The 26,202-nt window shown below is 38.6% G+C and overlaps 2 protein-coding genes across 2 annotated transcripts in view; one reads left to right on the plus strand and one right to left on the minus strand.

The window, feature by feature from the left end:
• LOC147842272 (uncharacterized) overlaps positions 1-20,579 on the minus strand; it is a 543,494-nt gene extending 522,915 nt beyond the window's left edge. Inside the window, exon 1 of the mRNA XM_087267500.1 lies at positions 19,667-20,579. The gene's annotated coding sequence lies outside the window, so the exon portion shown is untranslated. The remainder of the gene's footprint in view (positions 1-19,666) is intronic.
• Positions 17,612-24,431, plus strand: LOC141376074 (uncharacterized). Its single transcript, XM_087267517.1, has 6 exons — positions 17,612-17,805; positions 18,140-18,448; positions 18,540-18,663; positions 21,857-21,899; positions 23,621-23,665; positions 24,274-24,431. Exons 1-6 carry the CDS (start codon positions 17,736-17,738, stop codon positions 24,298-24,300), a joined length of 618 nt encoding a protein of 205 aa, XP_087123643.1. The 5' UTR covers positions 17,612-17,735; the 3' UTR covers positions 24,301-24,431.
• Positions 24,432-26,202: the final 1,771 nt, after the last annotated feature.

The raw sequence follows: 26,202 nt of genomic DNA on the forward strand, positions 1-26,202 counted from the left end.
TCTGTAAAATGTTGCAGTAAGCTTAACAGTCTCAGTGGCGCTACTCGTAAGACGTATGTGATCATGAGTTGATACGTTCGAGCATGAACTCGGCTCGAATCCAGCGTCTGATGAACTCATTTTTGTTTTTTCCCCCGCTACATATCAGACTTTGCCAACTATTTATCACGAGAAAGACAAGTAGGAATCATCAATAAGTTCATATCAATAAGCATCATATTTTATTTGCACATTTATTGAATGGAAATGTTTCTGATTCACGCATGCAAATTCATCTTCAGATAGTGTCTTTATAGCAATGTGCGTGCGGTAGATCGCTCAGATTACATTGGGAAAACAGGCGACCGCTGCAAATTGTGCTTTAATGTTTAGCTGGTCAAATGTATGGTATGGAAACCTTATATACCTGCTGAACCCGTCTCATAAAGCTGCCATTGCAAGGCTCAGACACTTTGTAGAGAGGAATTTAACACAACTGCCTCTAGGAGTCGCCAATGGAAATAAAACAGACACGCACAAAAAATGTGCGTACGCCAGCCAGAAAGCTGCCGTGAAGCTGCGCACATTCCCACGTTCAGTTCATTGTTAGTAAATCCAAACGTGAGCGATTCTGAGCGTGAAACCTGGCGTACGCAAAGTTTTTGTGCGTACGCAGCATTGATACATGAGGCCCCTGCTCTGTAAAATAAGAATAAAGTTTTACCCACCTTAAATTTGTCCAGTTTCTTAAGTGCAAACATTTGCTGTTGGTCTCCCTTACACATACACCAGTATTCAGGTCAAAAACGTTGGTTATCAATCAAGGTGACTATATATTTGTAAGATGTTAGAATTCTGTCATGGCCCTTAAAGATACTGTGCTCGGGGCTTTGGAGATAGATCTGATATCAATAGACATGCTTATTTTTTATGCTAACTTAACTGCCACTGAATTATGATCACTTTATGTGATTGAAGTAGACTAACAATAACAGAATCATCTGCAAGCTTAATGATGTGCCTGTTTTCATACTGGCAACAACAATCAACAGACAACATTAAAGGGAGCCAGTAGATGTTAACACACTGTTCACCCTCACCCTCTGACACCTTTAAAGGGCCATGAAACCCCCTCGTTTCAGCAGGGTGTTTTCACACCTCTACTTTGGAAAAAGTCAGAAAAGTGGGCGTGTCCAGCTCTGTTTAGGGGGGAGTGTCGGAGGAATTAAAGTGGGCGGGTGTGGGAGTGTCTATTTGGGCACGCGCGAGTTTCCGTCAAAATACTCACACACAGTAGAAAGTGATGGTGTTTAACCTACATGGACATCTGTAGTGGAATTATTTGAAAATTATTAAATGGTGGACTTTAACTGCAGTTTGGCTCTTTCATTCAGGGAATTCATTCATGCCCCTCGCTACAAATGAGATATTTGATTCGAGGAACTGCTCTAAGCGTGTATTTTTCATGCAATGTTTGATACCGCACGGCGAATGAGAGAAAAAAAACCTCCGCATTTTCCGGAAACTTAGATGCACACGGCTGGTAGCGTCAGAAAGCCGTGTGTGTTATTCCGGTCACTAAATGCGGTTAAAAACCCTACACGAGGTTAAAGTTTGGTTGTGGTCCTAACATGTTACGGTGCAATAGTTAACTTAGTTCGATACGAACAAACTGAATAAACAAAGAGCACTGGTCGCTCACTTACCAAATCTGTAGAGACAGGACAATCACCAGCAACTAGAGCCGCGTCTTTATGAAGAGAATACTACAAGCGTATCCGATCTCATCGTTTGCAGATGAGAACAGTCCTCAGGTAAACAATAATCTTCCTAGACACGTAAGTTATTGTTGTCGAGCGTCGCGTACACTGTTAATCCACACGTGAGTCTGAGCTCTCACAGAGAGAAAAAGAAAACGAAACTTAACGGCAGCAAACTATAAAAGCAACACTTCACGCTTGTTTTGCCAACACAACGTGGCGTCCATGTCGTGTAAACACAGTAATGAATATTAATGAAGTTTCACAATAGAGCGCGCTGATTGGTTGAACCAAGCCTTACTCATGCATTAATGCAACACACCGTAAGACGTAATAAGACTCACTATGGCACAGACGCCCAGGCTACACGCTGGAATACAGGCTATTATGTCATGACCGTGACGCAGCTTCAAAAATTCGTTTCAAACAGGAAGTACGAATTTGCATGAAATAACGCAAAAACAACCAATTTACAATTTTTAGTGAAATATAGGTGTCTTAATAGTGTTTTTAGCAGTGTGGGACACATATACGACTGTCAACAGCTCAAAAAATGTGTTTTGGTGTTTTGTGACCCTTTAAGTGTTCACAACTAATAGGTCAAGACAAAAGACCTATGCTTGAGCAAGACTAACCTTGGCAAAAGGAACCACCACAGACTGTTTTCATAGAGATGTTGGGAGAGTGACATTAGAAATGCATAATAAAAACATTGGGCCTAGTTGCCCTAAACAGACTTTCAGTAGGCGACCATTAATATAAACAAAACCGTGTTAAGCTGCTCATGTGTTTGCCCCAAAACATCCCTCGACCGCAGTTTATGTTTGACCCCCATAAACTTCAATCACTCCACAACACGAATTTACCGCGCTCACCACCAATGACAACAACACCTTTCACTCATCACTTCTGGTGTGTGGTACATTCCGCGTCACTTCTGGTGTGTGCTACATTCCCTTTCCGTAAGGAATGTGTAATTGTAAATTTGTTTTAGGACTGGTAAAAGTGTTATGTCTATTCATTATTATTTTATTTACTTTTTTTTTTTTAAATGTACATTTGTTTCGTCATTGGTAAAATCATTTTTCCTATGTAATTGCGTCTTATGATAAGTAAAAATGTTTTCAAAAATGTAAATTTGTCTTAAGCTTTGTAAAAGTGTTTCACACTTTGTAATGTTGTTTTGCACTTCCCGGCCACCGTAAGAAAGTAATAGGTGCCTGTAACGGGGAGCCTGACACGGAAGGATCCATTTGCAGTATATTTAATAGACACAGTTCAATCACAATCATACAATACGCACTTGCGTGCGAACTCACATCAACAGTATTCAATAAGGGTCGAAGGGCTGGCGGCTGACAGTCACAGAGTGATATAACAGGCATGGATCAGTGGCAGGCAGCATGGTGGTTCAGAGTCCCAGGCAAGGGAATAACGCTCAGAGATGTTAGCCATGGCAGAACAAGACTTTGCACTGAACTGGTGTGTGAGCGTGGCTTATATCAGGGAGCGTTAGTCGTTAGCGGGATTGGTCTCAGGTGGTGCGCTATCAGTTTAAGTGGATGATGTAATGCTAAAAGTCCGGAGATGGTGGCCTCTGCTGGCCAGCGAGGGGAATGACTGGGACAGAGTCAGTGACAGGTGCCCATTTTTTTCATTATTTCTCTTTTTTTTTTGCTGTCTCAGAAGTTTGTGTCTTTAAAAGTCAGCCAGCAAACACTCAGATAATCAGGGAATATTTCACAGAGAATAAAGAACCAGAATAGAAGATTGGAAATAAATAGCAGGAAAAAAACTGAACCTAATGATCTGACAACAAAGGACACAGGCATTAAACAAGCAATTCTAAGAAAACACAGCTGACTGTGAATATTTGAATTTAGCCATTAGCGCAGGGCTGCTATCTGCAGATGCTATCTTTATTTTTATGTTGGGTTTTAGGAACAGAATGAACCAATTGTTGGATTTCAAAACCAGTTTAGGAAACATATATACTAGTCAGAAGAAAGTATCTCAGAAGACAAAAAGTGAAGATAAAACATATTAGGGCTTCAGTGAGCTGACCGCTGTGGGTCTTAACCAAGCCTGATTAGATTTGGTGTGGGCTGGCTGTAGCATACTTTTCCTACGAAAAAGTCAGCATTAGCCCTGCAGGAACATGAATAATGGTGTTTCAGTCAACCCATATTTTAGGTAACAAAGTTGGTTTTGGTAGACTACAAGTAGTTGTTTTTGGTCTTCCCAGTCACTTCATCACTATCATCTATTGATTCCTCACCATGTGACGAAATTTCATTACATGTAAAATTCACAAAATTAATGAGCTCGGAGATATGTGTTTGCCTTCAGGCTGGTATTAGAGCATGAACACCGGTTAACTTAGGTGCATATCAAAAGTTACCTGGTTACCTGAACATACTCCTATATAAAGGTAAGTTCTGATGTTTTAAACCGAGTCACCAAAAGCTTCTCAGAGGCCTCCTGGAGGTCATGTTTTTTAGAAAGGATACATCTATTTAAGCATTCCATGGCATGATAAGTGGACTTCCATCCAGTTGTATATATATGTCATATATGTACTACTTTAGCGGTCAAAATTTTGTGGTCAGTTTTATATGTATATATATTTTTTTTCTTTTTTAAGGAAAATTATTCAGATCATCGAAGCTACATTTATTAAATGTTAAAAATTAAAATTGCTAAATATTTATTAAAATGTTAAATAAATGCTTTCTTATTGTATGAAGATTTAAATAAAATTATTACTCCAGTCATTATTGCTTTTATTACTATTAACATTATTATTATTAATAATAATAATAATAATAATAATAATAATAATAATAAAAGCAACAACAAAAACAACAATTAATTCATAGATTGATTTCTAAAGGATCATGTGACTGAAGACTGGAGTAATGAAGCTGGAAAATCATCTTTAAAATCACTGTAATAAATGGTTAAATAAAATGATAAACTACTTTTGAACAGTTATTTTATAGTGCAATAACATTTCACAATTATACAATATGTACTGTATTATGATATAATAAATGCAGCTTTGGTGAGCAGGAGAAGCTTATTTTAAAACATTTAACAATCATACTGACCCCAAACTTTTCACCAGTTGTGTGTAAATATTTTATAAGCGAAAATGTGCACTTTAATTTTGATATCCACAGACCTCGTCACCAAATATAAATCAGGGAGGTCAGACTTTCTCATTCAGAGCCTCATTTTAGTAGTCAAAATTTGTAAAAATCTATCTATTGAATTAATCAATCTATTAAGGAAGCGTTGGCTAAAAATCTGCGTTTTAGGTTTTAATTATAGAGAGAAACAACAGATGGACTGAGACTGCATCAGATCATGAAGCAAATTGTTAGTTTGTTGGATTGTTTTGTTTTCTCACCACAATCGGTCCGCTCAGTCGAGCAGAGACCATCTCATTTAGGCGATCTCGGACCGATTGATTTGGCGCAGATCCGATCGATTGCTGGATACACAAATGCCTAACAAACCGCGCTAACAGGGGAAACGAGACAGATTCCAAAATAAATGTCTGTGTGTAAAAGGTCAGAAGACATTTCAGATTGTATTTGTACACAATTGACAGACAGCCGCTGCCAAGGTAAACTTTTGTGACAAGGCAACACTGGCCCGAACATCTCGCCTTACTGTCGAGCCCTGACATATATCAAATCAAATCACTTTTATTGTCACAATATCAGCAGCACGTGTGTTATGATGAGTGAAAAGCTGCACATCTCCGAAAAAGAGGCCGATGTAGATGGTTCATCCCTACTGTCACTTGACTTCCTTAAAGTGCCAGTTTCTAACCAGGTGCCCATGTTGATGTCTATAGTAAGCGGAAAAAAAAATTACGAATTTACTAACGTTATCACTTAGCGCCTAATGTGAATGGGCAGGGCTATTGTGACAGACATAGAACAGCGAGATGTCTATTCTAAGGTTGTAAACTACAATTTGTAATGTAATTTTTTTGTTTCTCTCTCAGTGAATTTCTTTTAACTCAGAAATAAGACAGGTGAAGTTTACCAAAAAATAAAAGATAACATTTTCCGCCATAACAAACATTTTCTTGCGCACACCTGGTGGTCAGACAGTTTGGAAACCGCTGCTCTAGATTAAGAGAGTAGACTAGAATGCCATCAATGTAGGTGATTACACATTTGCTCAGTGAATCATGAAGATTTCATTGATAAAAGATTGAAAGAGTGCAGTTTAGTTTGCTGGTACATAGGGCATGACAAGATACTCATAGGGCCAAATAGTGGTTGGGAAGGCAGTTTTCCACTCATCTCCTTCACGTATTCGAATCAGGTTGTAAGCGCTCAAGAGATCAATTTTGGAGTAAGGTTATTATAGTGTTAGATTTTTCATTCTATTCAGAATTTATTACGTTTTGACCTTGTGTTTTTCAAAATAAGTTAGTTTTAACAGAGGTGGGTAATAACGAGTTAAATTAACTAGTACTTTTTGAGTAAACTTAAATATGTTTACTTTTACACTTACTCAAGTAAATTATTAGAGAAAAATCAGTACTCATACTTCGCTACATTTGGTGGCGTTCCTCCATTACTGTCAAATAATAATAAAAATGATCCATATGACTTGTTTGCAAATATCGCAAGGCGCTGCGTTGGGAAGGTTGTGAGGTTGCTTTATGGACAAGTCTCCTGCTTTCGGTTAGAGCACACGCGCCTATGTTGGAATAATGGCTGAAGTTTAGGAAGACGTGCAAGTTTATACTGCTGTCCCACCATGTCCCCATCTTCGGTTCCGAGAAGGACGGGAAAGCTGTCTGTGCAGTGGCTTTATCAGACCAGGGGCCTGTTTCAGTAAGGAGGTTCAAGCAACTCTGAGTTTAACTTGAACTATGAGTTGATTTACAGAGAGATTAAAAACTCTTTTAAAAAAAGTTTTCGGTTTCAGAACAGCTGATCAGCTGTGAGTTAGGTCAATCAACTTTGAGTAGAGCAACTCAGAGTTAGGCGCACACACTGCAACTATAAAAAGGCATTATCAATGGAGAGCAGAAATTACAAGTGACCATGGGAAAATCTGAAAAAAGGCATCAGCATTTCTTTCTCCAGCTAAACTTGATAAGCTCATGCTAAGTTGTAGCAAATATGACCATATATTTAAAAAAGCAAGACCTCTGTCTCAGTGAAACAGAGACCGTTAGTGTGGGAAAACATAGCTGCTCAAGTTAATGCCTAATTTTATATTTAAATTATTTAAATATTTAAGTAAAATAAAGTAAGTTAATGTTTGAAGTTTATTAAATTTACACTTGAAAAAGTGGGGAATTGGCCTGAATTTTGAAGTTATGTCAGATGTAATTGCATTAAATTACATAAAATAGGCTACTGCATAGTTTTTACAACAAATTTAAAACGGCATAGTTTCTACAACAAAGCTGATCAGTTTAAATAATTTAAAAGTGCACTTGTGTGTCTGCCTTTATTATTGATCAAGTGGTGGGGGTTGATATGACATTTAGAAAAGTAAGAAGAACTAAAAAAAATTGTTTTTAAATTGAGTAATAATCCCATTAATCTAGTTACAGCACATGTCGAAGGTCTGTGAATTTAAGCTAATTATTTATTTAAAAAGGACAAGCCATTCTTGTACATGGCTTTGTTCTTTGTGTGACTGAAATATAGGCAATAGCTATGTTTCCATCCAAAAATATTAATTAAATTTATGTGCAAAACTGGAATAATGCATAAAAGATATGCATATAAAGCTTTTCCGTCCAATGACAAACAAAATTATCCTAATTAACTGGCGCTAAATATCAACAGTAAAAACAGAATTTACTGTGGTAAAAGCAGCTGTGTGAATATTTTCTTTATTTAATAAATATGCTTGTGGGCGTTTGAAGTTGAGAACAGATGCTCTGGACATGCTTTAAAGAGACACTCTGGAGGTCATTAATAATATAATAACATGAGTACTGAAAGGGTTAAGGCATTTTAGAATGACCAAAAAAAAAAAACATTTCAGATGTGTTACAGTGTGCTTAGCCTGCTGCTTTGTCCATTTACACACATTTTCATGCACATACTGGAATTGGTTTAGTAAAAATGTTTCCATAGCAGTTAATGCGCATCTTTTCTTAACGAATAAAAGTTTATCCTACTTAGATATGCGCATATGTCTTTATGCAAATTTTGTGCATCATGACATTTTCTTCTATCATTTTTTTATGTGCATATACAAAATGAGCATTAAAATAGGTGCGTGGAAATGTAAGGCTAGGGCGAGAAATACCGATTCTTCTTTAAAAAATGGAGGACACCGACAGAAACTCAGAGTTTAAAGAATATTTAAAAATAGAAAAAACATTGTCCACACTTTATTGTCCACACGTGTGGAAATTAATTTTTGGCCTCCCAAACATCACAAATACAAAAACCCAAATACAGAACACAAACACAAAGCTTCCTACACCACAAATCACCAACACACAACCCAAAACATACAATCTACTTCATAGTCATTTCAAGAGTTCACACTTAGCTGATGATTGATTATAAGCAAGTTTGGCATACTGTCCCGGGAGAGAGCCCTGAGCCCGAAGGTTCTTGAGCCCTGGGCTCCCTCCCGTTTGGAGGTAGAGAGGGGAGCCTCGAGCTCAGGTAGATCTCGACAACTCCCCCTTTTTATAATAGCTAAAGATTAAGATTGAAGGCTATTAAAAGATATGCTGCATTATTAGATTACTTGTATTGAAATTTAGATTTAACGATTAACTTGTTGTACATGTTTTTGGAATGTGGGAGGAAACCGGAGAACCCGGGGAAAACCCACGCAAGCACGGGAAGAACATGCAAACTACACACAGAAACGACCACCGGCCTGTTAAGGAACTAGAACCGGTGACGTTCTTGCTGTGAGGCGACAGTGCTAGTCACTGAGCCACCGTGCTGCCCTATGGAGGGAAAGGTGAAAAGGTAGGGGTGGAAGGGGGGATTCTTCAAATCGAAGATGACTGTAGTGAGAAATCCCTGGCTCTTTATAGTGGTTAGGAATGGCCTGATTGGTGGATCAAGCATGCTAATGCAGAACCAGCCGTGTTCAATCATAATCACGTGCTCCTCTCGAAATTAGTTTATGAATAAACTTCACTTCAAGAGTTCACACTTAGCTGATGATTGATTATAAGCAAGTTTGGCATGCTGTCCCGGGAGAGAGCCCTGAGCCCGAAGGTTCTTGAGCCCTGGGCTCCCTCCCGTTTGGAGGTAGAGAGGGGAGCCTCGAGCTCAGGTAGATCTCGACAACTCCCCAAAATGCTCCGCTCGGGACAGCAGCCGCGTATTTGAAGAACCCCCCAAAAGGCACATGAGATTAATGCCATATCCGGCTGCTGAAAAGTGATACAGAAATAGCTTGGAGGAGCAACAGAGACTGGTGTGGGTGTAAAATTTAACTGAAAGTGCTTATGTATGACTATGTGTGCTCCCGGGGCTGGTTAATTGTAAGGACCAGCGGGAGAGTGAGTGGGGTAAGTGTAAAGGTTTAAAACATATGTGGTGAGTTTTGTAAAGGTTTAGTATAGTAGTGATGGAAAATGAAGCTGTAAGGTTCTGCAGAGCTGTAGCTGCAGATGAGAAGCGGTTAACTGATTAACCGCTTTGGCAGTCCAATGGGGGGTGTGTCAGTAGTGGTATGGATAAATAGTAGTGTGCGTGAGCTCCGGTGGAGCGACACTGCTGCAGCAGTGGTGCAGGGGGGATGAAGCTCGGCGGAGCGTCTCTGCGACTGCAGAGGTGCGGTGGTAGTCAGTACTAAGGGGAAGAATACGCTTCTGCAGCAGCGTTTTAACTGCTTTAGCAGTGCTGGGAGTGACAGAAGTGGTATAAGTGTAATGGAAGTGTGCATGAGCTCCAGCAGAGCGTCACTGCTGCAGCAGTGGTGCAGGGGATGTAAATGATGCTCGGCTGAGCGTCTCTGCTGCTGCAGAGGTGCAATGGAAGTCAGTATCTGGAAGGGAAATACGCCTCCGCAGAGACGTTTAACTGCTTTAGCAGTGCTGGAGAGTGTATCAGTATTGGGTTGCTAAATGAAAGTGTATATGCGCTCGCTGAGCGTCACTGCTGCGGCAGTGATGTGGAGGGGAGTGATGCTCGGCTGAGCGTCTCTGCGACTGCAGAGGTGCGGTGGTAGTCAGAACTAAGGGGAAGAATACGCTTCTGCAGCAGCGTTTTAACTGCTTTAGCAGTGCTGGGAGTGACAGAAGTGGTATAAGTGTAATGGAAGTGTGCATGAGCTCCAGCAGAGCGTCACTGCTGCAGCAGTGGTGCAGGGGATGTAAATGATGCTCGGCTGAGCGTCTCTGCTGCTGCAGAGGTGCAATGGAAGTCAGTATCTGGAAGGTAAATACGCCTCCGCAGAGACGTTTAACTGCTTTGGCAGTGCTGGAGAGTGTATCAGTAGTGGATTGCTAAGTGGAAGTGTATATGCGCTCGCTAAGCGTCACTGCTGCGGCAGTGATGTAGAGGGGAGTGATGCTCGGCTGAGCGTCTCTGCGGCTGCAGAGGTGCGGTGGAAGTCAGTATCTAAAAGGAAGTGCACTTTGGAGAGCTGATTAACAGCTGTGTAGCAGATAGGAATCAGGCACAGTAGAGCGACTCTGTGGCTGCAGGGGTGCATAGGTATTCAGAGTCTGGTGCATTATATGTGTGAAAGCAATACATGTTCCCGCTAAGCCTTTACAGCTGTATTATAGCGGGGAGTGTGGTGATGGAAAATAAATTGATACTACAATGCAATGTAATTAAGTGGAGCTGCTGTAAAGGTGTGATGGTGGTTAGTATGTAAGCAATACGAGTTCCCGCTAAGCCTTTATGGCTGTATAGTTGCAGGGAGTGTGGTGATGGAGAATAAATTGATGCTACAATGCAATGTAATTAAGTGGAGCTGCTGTAGAGGTGTAATTGTAGTCAGTATGGAAGCAATACGAGTTCCCGCTACGCCTTTACGGCTGTATTATTGCGGCGGAGTGTGATAATGGTTAAATCTTTTGAAAAGTGTACATGTGAGCTCTTAATTAGCTTCACTGCTGTGGCAGTGGGAGCTTGGGGCTACCCCTGTGGGAGTCCGAGCTGCGGAGAATGAGTGCAAGTGAAATTGAAAAATTATGAAGAGGAAGAGAAGGGAAGTTTAATAAAATAAAAAGGAAAGTTTAGTAAAAATAAGTCCTATACAACTAAGACAGAAAGTAGGAAGAACAGACAGAGTCGTGCTGCTTAGAAACTAGGTTGAAGTCTGCAACCGAGAATCAGCTGGGCTTCTCTGAGGAAATATTGGCTGAGGCAAATTGAGGATTTAAAGGTGTTAGAGGACCAATGACAGAGTTTATATCTGTTGTTGGAAGACTGTTCAGGCAGGGCGTCACTGCTGCAGCATTGGTGCAGGGGAAAAAATAAATCTCAGCAGAGCTTCTCTGCAGTTACAGAAGTGCAATAAAATCAGTGGTGCAGAGAATTAAGGCTAAACAGCCGTCTCTGCAGTTGCAGCTCAGGCAAAGCTTAACTGTTGCAGCAGTGGTGCAGAAGGAGAATAAGGCTCGGCAAAGCGTCTCTGCAGTAGCAGAGGTGCAGTGGTACTCAGTATTAGAGCCTCACACGGAAATACTAAGTACTATTAGCAGTGATATTTAGAGATGAAAGTGAAAAAGGGGCTCAGCTAGAGCGTCACTGCAGTTGCAGTGATGTTAATGGAGTGTATAGTTAAGTGGAGCACCTAAACAGTCGATATTAGTAAGTTTTGAGTGCTCCCGCAGGGACGTTAAATACTGCCTTTAGTGATATGTAAAGATGAAGGTGAATAAGGCATATGCTAGAGGGTCACTGCGGTAGCAGTGGTGCTTTGGGTGTGCAACTCTGCGGAGCATTTCTGCGGCTGCAGTGGTGTAGTGGGCCAGTATGGAGGCAACTTGTGCTCCCGCAGAAGCATTTACTGCTGTATTAGTGCGGGAAGTGCAACGATAGTGGTATTTAGAAAATTTGTAAGTGTATGCAAGCTCATTTAGAACGTTCCTGTTGCAGCAACTGAAACTCAAGACAACCCCTGAATTGGTCCGAGCTGTGGTGAATGAAAGTGAATAGAAGTATAGGATAGTTTAAATTTGGAGAGAAAAAGTTAAAGCTAGAAAAACAGGGAAGGGTAGTGAAGGAGCTCCTATGTTAAATAGGAAGGGAAATAGGAAGGAAATGACAGAGTCATACTTCATACCCAATAATGCATGATGGTGGAAGTTGGCTGTAGAGGATCGGCTGGGCTTCCCCGAGGTGGTATTGCTCTTCTGTGGTGTAAAAAATGCTAAGAGGTTTAGAACCAGGGCCAGAGTGGGACACCTTTTCAGCTCTGGAGTTTCAAGCCTCAGACAAGCCCACCTCAGTTCACGACTGACTATATTAAAATAAGTAAATAAATATTTCCAAATCAGTTTCTAATGGCACTATCATTTTTTTTTTTTTTTTTTTTTTGAGAAAACTGCTGCTTTAGAACTTCAAATGTTCTACAACCCTAACAGTATTAGATGTCTTATCAAAAAAAATGAAAACACTAAATTACTCTAGCAAGGATCGAACCCGGGTCCGCGGCGTCTTAAACTAACGTGCTAACCACTCGACCACAACAAAAGAGAAAAGTTGTGGTAAAATAATGAATAAAAAGGCTGTGGTCAAGTAAATAAATTAAAAAGGTGTCACTGCTGAGAGCAACAGATTCTGGAGCTAGGGGCACCGGCCCTCGCGGCCAAAAAAAAGGACCGGCCCACCGGGAATTCTCCCGGTCCTCCCGATTAGCCAATCCGGGCCTGTTTAGAACGGGTGTGTGGGGGAACGGATATCATCCTGCATCCCTTCATCCTGCGAAGATAGATCAGATATGGTTAGGTGTATTGCTGGATTGAAATGTCATACTTAGTTCAGAAGACTTAAAAAAAAGCTAGTGTGAATATGGCATCGAGGGTGTGGGCTATGTGAGTGGAAAAGTGTCATTTGCAAAGAGTGTAAATGTATTTAGAAATGGATGTGGAGTGTAATAGGTTGGATGAGGGTCAGCTTCTGCAACCCGCTGACATGATCTCTGAAATGAGAAAAACAAGAGAGAATCAGAAATGACATTACAACATGGTACATGTGTGGCAAACACAAATTATTTTAGCTGATAACCATGCGGGGCGTCTTAATAAGAGCATGGGCAACTAAGTGTGGAAGTGCCTTTGTTAATGCATGGTACGAAGCCTCATTGTCGCAACGTGCAAAGATAGTAGAGGTAGGCATTTGTTCCTCCTAAGGATGGCAGATTAAATGGGAAATCTGCTCGTCTAGTGGTCCTGATGTACCTCTTGAAGACAGGGTAGGTGGAATTATAGTGGAGTTTAAACCCCTTGGTTTGTATCTAACGCAGAGTCAATTGATGAAACATCAGACATGTCAGAAATGTCCTCCTCTCATTCGTGGAAGTCAAAGCGGGAAGTTTATTTCTTTGCCGTTTTCACATCTAACCAACTTGCCATTATAAGCTTATGGCTCATAAGTGTATGGACATGAGTCACTGGGGCATATTACGATTGGACTTCTATGCCTAATGCGTTGAATGTTTTTCAGTAGCAGAGTAAACTTTTTAGAAGTTAAACTGCTATCAGATGTGGCAGTGTTTTTTTTTTTTTTTTTCTTGATTTATACATTTTATAATTATTTATTTTCTTTATTATTTATTTATTCATTCATTATGTATTTATTTATTAATCATCTGCCAACATCAAACCCTGAACTTAAAATTAATGTCACCATTTAGTAGTAATTGTGTAAATGTAATAATAATCATTCATGAGCTTGTCAAGAGAGAGGGTGGGACCATCTAAATTTGTTATTATTATTTATTTATTTATTTATTTATTTTTTTGAGAGTTCATTGGATGGTGACGCTTCTCCTTTCAGCTATTGGCTCGAAAGAGTGTCAATCAAAGTTGCAGAAAAAAAGCTGGCGGCCATTTTGTTTGCCAGAGAACTAGTGTTAAGATTGGAGACGCTACTCTATTGAATGCACCACAGCGACTAGTTTGGAGGATTAACATGGATGTTTATCAATGTATGCATAAGTTGTGGACTGATGTTTTAAGGATTGGATTGTCTAGAACCTTGAATGAGAGGTGAGTCATTCTATTCACGCTAGAATCATCCTTTAAAGATGGATGTTTAATCTTAGTTGTAGTTTGTGAGGCTTCCCCTTAAAAAGTGTCATGTATGTTACCGCTGGTGCACCCCTAGAAGAGAGTTCAGCTTGGATCGCAGGCATCAAGAGTTTAGGCAAAGTTCATGGATGGTGATCGAGTGTTTTACTGTGATCTTGTTGGAGAATTGGGTTGAAGACACAGAGATTGCATTGTGTGAGGCAATTTGAAGTAGAAGGTTGAGAAGTTGTAGTTGGATAAGTTGTTGGAGAAGTTGTTGTTGTAGTAGCTGGAGAAGTTGTTGTTGTAGTAGCTGGAGAAGTTGTTGTTGTAGTAGCTGGAGAAGTTGTTGTTGTAGTAGCTGGAGAAGTTGTTGTTGTTGTAGCTGGAGAAGTTGTTGTTGTTGTAGCTGGAGAAGTTGTTGTTGTAGTAGCTGGAGAAGTTGTTGTTGTAGTAGCTGGAGAAGTTGTTGTTGTAGTAGCTGGAGAAGTTGTTGTTGTAGTAGCTGGAGAAGTTGTTGTTGTAGTAGCTGGAGAAGTTGTTGTTGTAGTAGCTGGAGAAGTTGATGTTGTAGCTAGAGAAGTTGATGTAGCAGTAGCAGTAGCAGTAGCAGTAGCAGTAGCAGTAGCAGTAGCAGTAGCAGTAGCAGTAGCAGTAGCAGTAGCAGTAGCAGTAGCAGCTGATGCAGAGCAGTGTGTTCTTCAAATCGAAGATGACTATAGTGAGAAATCCCTGGCTCTTTATAGTGGTTAGGAATGGCCTGATTGGTGGATCAAGCATGCTAATGCAGAACCAGCCGTGTTCAATCATAATCACGTGCTCCTCTCGAAATTAGTTTATGAATAAACTTCACTTATTCAGTATAGTAATAGACTGATTTTTACGCGGCCGCCATTTTCAAAAGCGAAATCGAGGCTGCGGTGAGAAGAAACCCGGAAGTATCATTGGGAGTTACATAGGAATGTTGTGTAACTCGCTATATATATCTTATCAGCGAAAATAAAGTGACACAAATTTATCTTTTCACCGCCTTCCGGGTAACCCGAAGGTCCGTTCTGAATGAATGATGAATGTAAAAAGGGATATCAGAGCTCATTTTCAGCTAAGTTAAGGGAAATGGCACTAGTTAGCTAACGTTTTCTTTCCCAAACACATGTTTTAGATGCCATTTATCAAACTCGAGTTAATAAATTGATTCTTTCACTATATTAGACTTGTCACGATACTGAATTAAAAGAAAAAACAGCCATTTTGCGTTAACATTTAAGGCAATGTTGATGGCTTTCATAAACAGCGTTGATTTGCCATTGTGTTCACGTATTCAACAGAAATGATTGTTATTGGCCGAGAAGGTCATCAGTTCACCCACCGCTGTATACTGAGCACAAACACAGACGAGCCGAGCGATCTGCTTGATGTCGACTGATCTTGATGGCTGCTTCGCGCTCCAGTCCATGTGTCTGTGTTTACACTGGGTGAAGAGCGGTAAACTGAGTGCAACCCAAACACAGATACACGAGAGACTGAAGCGCTAAGCCGTGAAGATCAGTCGAGTCATCCGCGCTCAGCAGCGATTCCATGTTAGCGGGAAACAGCCGGGTTTAAAACTTCAGTACCAGGACAACACTATTACAGACAACACGAGGGTGTGCTGCAGAGGACTGCAGTGTTTTATCACTCACCGTGTTACATAGGCTGAAGCAGAAAAGCATCCTCATGGTGTTTAACTAGTGCCATGAGCTGAAGCCTAGGAGGACACTTAAGCGTATCACTGAGATTGTGATCTTCTTTAATGCTTAATTGCTTTTAATCGTTTAAAATAAACTTACTAAATAATATTTACTTGATGGTTACACTATTTCTGCATTTTGAAATCGCGGCAACAGCTGGAGGTTTGTAGTACACGGCATATTACTGCAATGTTTACAGTGCTGGTCCTATACTTCCGGGTTTCTTCCCACCGCAGCCTCGCTTTGGTTCTTTAAAATGGCGGCCGCATGAAATAAGCGTATAGCAGATGGTATAAAAGATTTCTTAAAAATATTTGTTTATGAGAATATGAGCATCATAAATGTCATGAGAGAGGACCCAGGTATCATTTTAGGGGAGGAATTAATGTTACACCTACAACCTCAGATATTACAGAAGCGATATTTTGTTATTTTGTTATTTCGCACCATATCAGACCGATAGAGTATTTCTTCCCAGGACTCCCCCTTCAATTGATCAAACGTAAAACTAATGAGTTAAACATTGCTCCCCCACACCCCACAGTGTGGAGACCACAGTCTTATTACCATCTTAGCCGGGGGAACACCCAGTCCAGCCCGTGTCTCCTTCATCTGACAATTTAGATCCAGCTGCCAGCTGCGCAGGCTCCCTGCATGGAACCCCTACCATTCAAGGTGTTTTAAACAATTTTATCTGACAAACTGGCACAAATAAGCAGACATCTTTATTCTCAAAATGAATTTTCTTACTCTGCCAACCAGGTTTGTTCTTCTGAGGTAATTTGGAAACATAAGCTGCTTTGAATACTTTTTAAACACCTGTCCCGCTTATTCAGATAACTTGAATAATATAGGCTTCTCTGAAACTGAACATTTCACTTTAATTTTATTTAGGCTAGATTATTATCTTATTTAACAAACCGGATAGTGCTTTGGTGCAGAAGCATAATGTATTTGTTCAAATGTTACTTGTTCTTTTTTTTATCAAGTAGATAACTGATCAACAAAAACATATTAATGATAAGACACAAATTTTACCAAATGAAATTCGTTTCAAAAAGTTTTTTTTTTTTTTCACAAAATAATATAAAAAATTATATTTTGGCTTGTGCCCGTCTACTAGGCTACTCAACTGTGAGGGTTCCGTGGAAAATAAGGATTTAATTAGTGCTTCACTGTAATTGTTGTATCACAAACCTCTGTCATATATTTGCAATTTTTTAATATGTCATAATTTTAAAGTTAATGTCTTTTGATTTATGACATCTGAAAATAATACATCTTAAATAAATCTTTAAATACCATCTTAAATAATGTAGCTTTTGAGTGTTTCTTAAGCATTAGTAAGCATTAGTGTTTCTTAAGATTTAAATAAGAACATAGGATGATGGGGCAGGGCGTTGATGGATATTTGCGCACCTTGGAATAAAATCCTGCAGGCGCCTCTGCATGTGTGAGACATTTGATAAACAAAGCTTTACTAAAAAATGAGTTAAGCAGGAGGTATCCAAGTCACTAAAGACAAAGATACTGCAAGTGATTTACCAATGAGGAGTATTACAAATCATTCAAGAGCCAACTAGACCAAAAAGGTAATAAAAAATCAGAACACGAGCCAAGTCAAGTGAAAAATAAAGGCAATGTAACAATAAATGAAAATAACAAGAGTATTTTTGAAGTAAGCAAAGCATAAGTGTGAACTGTTTAAAAAGCAAACAGACATTGACAGGATGTGATGAGTCGGGTGTGGAAAATGTGGTTTCACTGGTCACTGCCGACAGGTGCACAAACTCATTTAAAATATATTCTAATACGTAATATTAACATCCAAATTATTTATATAAATGGGTGTTATAATTTGGCAGTGTGATTTTTAATGTAAAATGATAATTCATTTTAGCAAATGAAAATAAGTTCTTATCAGTTTTATCTAGACATTGCCCGCTTCCTTCTTCCTTTAGTTCAGTCTCTAAAGCTCACCTACAAGTCTTTAAGATAGCAAGCGAACAGTAAGACAATTTAGTCTAGTTAACATTAAAGGAGTTTGCTATTATGGCCAAATTACAAACCTGGATTTTACCTCGGGATCTCATTGCCATTATTATCCTCCTGATTCACGCAGGTACTTTTTACTTGTTTTTGGATGTCTCAAAGATAATAAATGGGGTAAAGTACATATTGAAATGGCTATAAAGACTAACGGAGTTTGAAACAATATTGTGTACTATTTTAGTTTGTACAGCTGTTAAAAAGTTATAGTTGTATTTTGAGTTTAACCACCAGGTTTAAAGATTAAGAACCACATTGACAATGTATCATGTTTCAAGAGCTTTTACACATTTAATTTTATTTATCTTTTACCATATGTTGACTGTTATATATTTTTTTACAATTTTATAATTTGATGCAGTGACTGTAAAACAGAAGGGATCATTATTTTATTGTATTTTCATCAGATTTTTCAAAATCCAAACAAGAGCCAAAGATTCAACAGCACATCAACAAAACAGTGTTTGTGGGGGAAACGGTTACACTCCACTGCAACAAAACTGACTATGATGATGATTTCACATGGAGAGTGAACAGCTCTGTTATTTTCAGACAGAGCACTCATAGTAAATTGACTTACTCAAACTTCAGCTCAAACAGGACTTACGTCAACCCGGCAGTGCCAAGAGAACTAAAAATACGGCAAATACAAGTGTTTGATGCAGGAAACTACACCTGTTATCCAGCAGCAATAAGATGGACATTGACAATAACAGGTTGTTACACGATTTCATGGATTTTATTATTATGTAAAAACCTTTAGTTCAGCAACTACAGCAAAGTTTTTTTTCCTTTCTTGTCTGCTAGAAAACCAGACCACTCCAGAGTCACTCAAACTAATGTCACTCTTCATCTTCATCATCATAATCATCTCATGTTTTGGAGTCATTCTGATCTGTCTGAAAATTACCATGAATGTCTGCTTTCACAGGTGGGTTTTACGTTTATATTAATATTTTTTTTTCCTTCAGCAACACTGGCAACTCCTTAGTATGAACTGTTTGCTTCATACCTGTTTATTTTGTGATTTATCATTTGCAAAAAATGATTCATATATATATATATATATATATATATATATATATATATATATATATATACATATATATATATATATATATATATATATATATATATATATATATATATATATATATATATATATATATTTATATATATATATATATATATATATATATATATATATATATATATATATATATATATATATACAGTTGAAGTCAGAATTATTAGCCCCCCTGAATTATTAGACCGCTTGTTTATTTTTTCCCCAATTTCTGTTTAAAGGAGAGAAGATTTTTTCAACACATTTCTAAAAATAATAGTTTTAATAACTGATTTCTAATAACGGATTTATTTTATCTTTGCCATGATGACAGTAAATAATATTTTACTAGATATTTTTCAAGACGTTTCTATACAGCTTAAAGTGACATTTAAAGGATTAAGTAGGTTAATTAGGTTAACTAGGTAGGTTAGGGTAATTAGGCAAGTTATTGTATAATAGTGGTTTGTTCTGTAGATTATCGATAAAAAAATTAGCTTAAAGAGGCTAATAATTTTGTCCCTAAAATGATGTTTAAGAAATTAAAAACTGCTTTTATTCTAGCCGAAATAAAACAAATAAGCCTTTCTCCAGAAAAATAAATATTATCAAACATACTGTGAAAATTTCCGTGCTCTGTTAAACATCATTTGGGAAATATATATATAGTTAAAGTCAAAATTTCATTAAAATATTTCCCAAGATGTAGATCTTGATAAACTCCCCCGGCTTTTTTCTCACTAATGACAGATAACCCATGGATTGCTAAGAGCTTGACTATGGTGTTAATTTAATATGTTCAATTTACTTAGATGGTGTGTTTTTTGGATTGTAGGACAAAAACAAGCACAACAAGCATGGGGAGAACAGGCAAACTCTGCACAGAAATGTCGACTGGTTTAGAAACTTTAACCAGAGAGATTCTTGCTGTGAGGCAACAGTGCTTCTTCTAGATGAAAATAGTGAGATAATAAACTCTGGTCATTTAGTGTGAGTTAGGAATCATCTGATTAGTGAATCTATCATAGGCTAATGCGGAACCAGCCATGCACGATCATAAGCACGGGAACCTCTCAAACTTAGTTCATAAATAAACTTCACTAGGAAGTCACGGTGGTGCAGTAGGTAGTGCTGTCGCCTCACAGCAAGAAAGGGACTTGGTGCAAGTCCCGGCTGGGTCAGTTGGCATTTCTGTGTGGACTTTGCTTGTTCTCCCTGTATTGGCGTGGGGTTCCTCTGGGTGCTCCAGTTTCCCCCACTGGTCCATAGAAATGCGATATACTGTAGATGTACTGGGTAGGCTAAATTGTCTGTAGTGAATGAGTGTGTATGGATGTTTCCCAGTGATGGGTTGCAGCTGAGGAGAAGAAATGTGTACACAAATGTATTCTAGTAGCTTCATAATCTTCTGATTGAACCATTGATGTTTTTAGCACCTTTCTAGACTTTGAACAATTTGGGACCATTGATTTAATCCAAATGACCCTAAACAGTGTTCTGAAGACAAATGAAGCACTAAGGGGTTTGTAACGGCATGATTAATTATTGACAGAATTGTCATTTTTGGTGAAATTGACCTTTTACTGTATGCGAACACAAGTGTTTGTTATTGGCAAAAATAAATCTGTGCAAAATAAGACAGTTTTAGCATCCAGTGTCACATATACTATAAATTACATATTGGTTTGTATATAGATGTACACTGTATAAGGTTTAAACACTTACTTAGTTTGCTTTCTGGCAATTTAATGGAGACCGTTTTAAATGATCAGTCAACTATTTAAAAAAAAATGCAATGAATGATTTCCCTTAAATGCAACTGCACATTCTTCCTGTTGAAAAAAGTAATGTCTAAGGCAGTTCTGGAGAGCGCCAAATATGTCCCAGGAGGTACGTTTTTTTGCAGTATTTGTTGTGTATACTTTAAGATCAAAAATTTCTCTTGCAAGTGCCATTCGTGCCTGCTGTTCTCATGGTAATTCACCAGTCACCGCTGTCGGCTAGCTGACTGACAGACTGACCGATCGTCTGAGCCACACTCCTCCTTCCCTAAACCCAACCAATAGTGTTTTCAAAAGCACAAATTGACTCACCCATCCACTTCCCTAAACCCAACCAACAGTTTTAAAAAGCAATCTAGAAAAAGAAATGCCCTCACCAGAACATTTTTAGATTTTACGTCATTCTTACCCTGTTATTTACTTTTTTATTTTATTTTTTGGTTTGTTTTTTCTTACCCGCTTTCTGGACCGTTCTTCACCGGATTCAAACCCTGGTATCATGGCGAGCTTACTGGTAAACTGGTAACAGCTGAAAAGCCGTCCATATGGAGGTAAGCGGTCAGCTGGTAAGAACGTAAAGCGTAGCCCACCAGCAAAAACGAACGGCATTATATCGCCATGAAACGTTGGTTTTAAAGACGCAATGCAGTCATACAAACTACTGGCTACATAATTTGCGATCTCCAGAAATGTATATAGGGCTACATTTTTAGAATGAGCCTCTGTTGGTAATGTCACATGTTACAATGAACAAATGTTGTAAAGTGTGAATATTCTGAGACATTAAGGGTGTTGTTATGATCACCAGTGATCTGGCATTTTCAGAACTACACATCTTTCAATTATCTGAACTACATATCCCATCAGGCACCTCACACACACACACCAGTTCAAGATCACCACTTATTACACTCACACAGCTTACTGATCACATGGAGTCTTGTTTCTTGTGAGCATTACTATGGCGTTACGCTTGTCTAGCCTTGCCGTTTTTTTAACCTTTTTTTTTCTTGTTTACGTTGTCTCTCCCGACCTCTTACTTGTTACTCTGATTACGCTCTTAAATTACCTATATGATCCAGATTGAGACTGTTTTGTCCATTGCCTGCATAATAATTCGCTTTAATAAACTGCACGTGGATCCTCATCTTTGTTGCCCCCATCCTCTATGTTACAGGTTTACTCATATTGGCACCATAGCCTTGAACTAAGGCGCGATTGTTCTCTCATGAATCGAGCTGTCTTTGTTGTTCTCTAAATACTTCATTATTTAACAGGAAGCAACGAGAGGAGATGAACTCTGACTCAGACAAAGACTTTGTAAGTACATTTCCAGTACCAGCTATTGAGCATCTACAGTTGAAGTCAAAATTATTAGCTCCTCTTCTGAATTTTTAAAAAAAATATTTCACAGTTGACGTGTAACAGATCAAGGACATTTTTTAAAAGTATTGCTTATATTTTTATACAAATTTTAGTTTGTCTGAAATAAAGGCAGTTTTAAATTACATTTAAACTATTTTAAGGTTGCGGCACAGTGGGTAGCGCTGTTGCCTCAACGCAAGAAGGTCACTGGTTCGAGTCTCGTCTGGGTCAGTTGGCATTTCTGTGTGGAGTTTAATGTTCTCCTAGTGTTGGCGTGAGTGGGTGCTCAGGTTTCATCCACAGTCCAATGACATGCGGTAGGTGAATTGCATAAGCCAAATTGTCCGCAGTGTATGCGTGTTGTTACGTGTCGGCTCAAGCACGCAACAAAATGAAGGGAACCCAAACCAAGTTGAATGTAATAATGCAAAAATATATTTTAAGGTTACAAAAAGACAAAAATTATCTAAGTAAAATAATTTGCAAAGGGGTATCAAAGTAAACAAATAAATTTCTAACTTAACATAACGTTCAAAACAACAATTTACATTGGAGCGAAGTTCAAATAAACAAAAAGTAATATAGGTAAGCGGTGGGTAAGCCAAAGAAACTCAAACGAAAAATCTCTCTAAAGTCTCTCTAACACAATTTGGAAGCTCCTTTTATTCACCTTATTCTCCGCTGACGAGTGGGCACTGCCATTTGAATCTTTTTGTCTCGTGACTTCCGGTCACATTCACTTTCATTCATTTTTTGACGTTAAAAACTGCTCGTTACGCTGCTTGATTTTGCAATTTGATATTTTCTTATTATATTATTCTACTTGGTCTGTGTAGTCATGCAAACATTTGTTTGTAGAGCAAGTAGTTTGACCATTTTCTGCCGTTTATTATTCCTAGTCATTTCTCCCATAGGCGACTGAATCGGAAGTTGTAAGACAATCGCAAAAACAGGCGCACTTCCGCATTTTAGAATAAGGTCAATAAAGCCTGAGGAATTAGTCGCACCTGCTGCACCATAACGAGTCACCTGTTTAGAAACAGAAAGCAAAAACCTGGAAACAGAACGAACCAATCACAAACCCATAACAGAGTGAATGAGTGTATGGGTGTTTCCTATATGCTAAATCAGATGGCGGTTCATTCTGCTATGGCGATCCCAGATTAATAAAGGGAGTAAGCCGAAAAGAAAATTAATGAATAAATGAATATTTTAAGACCAATATTATTAGCCCCAACCCCCCCCCCCACCCCCCCCCCCCCCGATAACCAATAACTTATTTAAACTAATTACCTTGTTAAAATAATAACATAGTCAAGTCTTTAAATTACACTTTAAGCTAAATATTAGTATCTTTCAAAATTAATGGAAACATAATACCATGGCGAAGATAAAAGAAATTTTAAAAACCATTGTTTGTAAATTTGAAAAAGATTTCATATTTTAAACTTTAGCATTTTTGTATTGTAGCTTTGTGAACATAAACAACATATCTGAATGTATGATTAAAGATCAATGCAAAGCTAGATACTGTTAAAAATATAAACATAATTAAAACTTAAAAAAAACACTCTGGACCACCCCTGTAAACAACACTCTGGAAATATTTGTATAATTAATTTCACAGGAGGGCTAATAATTAGAAGATACTTGTTTTTCTGCATGTTTGTCTTCAGGTGAAGATGATCTCTGACTGTGACCAACACACAATAACAGTTTGTGTAAGTCAGTTGAACTTGACTCTCATTTACACTCCTCCATAATGTTCACCACAGCATGCCTGTCTTTGAGCCACAACTGCATCTGCTGCAAAACATTTAGGCCCTGTCCACATCTACACGGGTATTTTCGAAACCGTACTCTTTTTTATGATGCCTCATGATGTCTGCGTGCACTTTGTTTTCCACTTTCTGATTGAATAAGACGGGTGGGTTTATACCAAACATGGAAGGTGTGAATGATGCAAATCATGAAATGAAAAAATGTATTCCGCATCGTTCAACCGTAGGATGATAATTCACCTCTGTTTTTCAAGTTGGCATTGACTTAAATGCAATTTACTTGTGAAAAATACTTAATTTCCCGTACTAAAGCCTCATTATTGGAACCTGTTGGCATGGTGTTTCCATAACATGCATCACACTGTGTTTTTTTATGTGAATACCCTTGTTTGTGTGTACATGGTGTTAGAAACATAATCGACACACTTGTTATAAGTAACAGCTATAAATCTACATGACTATAAAAATTGCACATCTGAGCTTTAAATGTACATCAGAGCTGAAATGACTTTTCTTGTGACTTGTGGTTTTGTCTTTGTTTTCATCAGGTCTACAGGCTCCACACAGTGTCATGAACTTGACTTTTTTTTCTCAGCTCATCAGCACACCAGTGTTTGTGTCTGCCAGTCAGTCATGTTAGTAATTGGACTGTAAGTTATTTTCATGGATTTGCCCCTAAATGGTGTTTAAATAAATTATATTTGTAAAAATATATATTTCTTTATTTTTTTAGTTTATTATGAAGCTTGAAATGACTCTGTGGTGTGCCTAATTACATGATTATTTATTATTATTAGAATACTAAGATGTTTACACATATGTAAAAAACATTTCATGATTCACATGTAACCTTAGTACCCTGAAAGGGAATGAAACACTGGGTCAAACTGCTGTAGGAACACGTACCTGAAGCTTGTGTATAATCACTCTAATGGTGAGAATGTCGTTTACCACATATGTGATGTGTGATGTTAAAACCAGGATGTGACTTTCTGGTTGGTCGAAGGAAGTCAATAACGGCATTCAGGTAGTATAGCAGGGTGATGGACATTTTCAAATGTCCATATGGTGTACATTGAAGATGGAGTAGTGCATGAAGTTAAGAAAGTTCAAGTCATAAACACTGACAAATGTGTAAACAACCCCACTGCCTCAGAGACCTCCTGCAGACATACCTGGGAAAATTTAAAAGTAAGTAGACAACCTCAGCCTTCGGTTCCAAAATGGAGGTATCTTTCGGGGTATGTAAGTAACCTTAGCAACTTACTTTCTGAAGATAACCAGCTCCAGAGCAGGTTGTGTTCCACAGTTAGTCTGTTTTAGAGAGTTTACTGAGCTCTTTTGATGATAATTCTGTGGGCATGGAAGAACAGATACAAGGTTTTTTCCATTGTGAGAGGGTTACAATATAGTTTTTTTCATATCCAAATGAATATTTGAATGAACATTGTTGTTTTTTAAAATAATAATTAATTTATTTAACAAATCTTTTGAATTCAAACGTCACAAACTGCGAATTTGCACTTACCATAAAAAACATTCAGTGCACAGCTCTTTGTTTTGAGTCACAGCATTTACTGTACAACGTGACAACAGAGTGTAGAGCTCTCCGTACAGTGTTTCTGGTGCTAAACTGTTCTATACACAGAATATATTTGATATGTTCTATCAAATATCACTATTAACATGGTAGACTCGTATCGTATTAAAATCCGAGTATTGGTGTTCATGCAAACATACTCACTGTAAGTCCCAGATGATTTCACAAGCTGTCAAAGACAGTCCATTCCTCACCTTTAAGTTGATTTCATGAGCCATTACATTTTAAGTTTGACGTGTTTCCCCCTTACACGTAACTTTTGTAAAGCATCTGCTGCATGTTGGTGTGTCAGAATCCTTGCTTGTCAAATATAGTCATACTTTGGAATGCTCCTCTTTGAATGTATGTAGCAATCCCAAAAGAGCGGCTTTTCCTCCATCTGGGTGTGGAAGCTCAATTGCTGCCAGCATGGGATACACTGCCTTCTAGCTCTCAGCTTTGGTGCATTTTGCCACAGGCTTGAGGGTGTCAGAGGATGAGTGGTCTCACTGAAATTATTCAGAGGCTACTAGGGCATATGGCATTGGTAGCCGCTATCACGCCGCTCAATTGTTCACATGAGACTAATTCAGAGATGGCTTCGCAACCGGGTCCCCAGATGGGCATATCGCGAAGACGCACCGAGTATACCTTATAAGAGTATAAGAGTACACCTTCAGCCCCTGGATAGATCTTGGCTTCTACAGGCCTGAGTGCCCTTAGTACAAGTGTCCAGTTATTCTGTCATTTTGACAGATGCTTCCAGTATGGGCTGGCGGGCTGTGTATATCGAGCATTCAGCTGCAGGTTCGTAAACCGGACCCCAGTTGCATTGGCATTTCAACTGCCTGGAGCTGTTGGCATTGTTTCTCACTATCCGCCGGTGACTACTGAAGCG

This window comes from Danio rerio, chromosome 9 (genome assembly GCF_052040795.2).
Source record: "Danio rerio strain M-AB ecotype USA chromosome 9, GRCz13ab, whole genome shotgun sequence".
Taxonomy (NCBI): domain Eukaryota; kingdom Metazoa; phylum Chordata; class Actinopteri; order Cypriniformes; family Danionidae; genus Danio; species Danio rerio.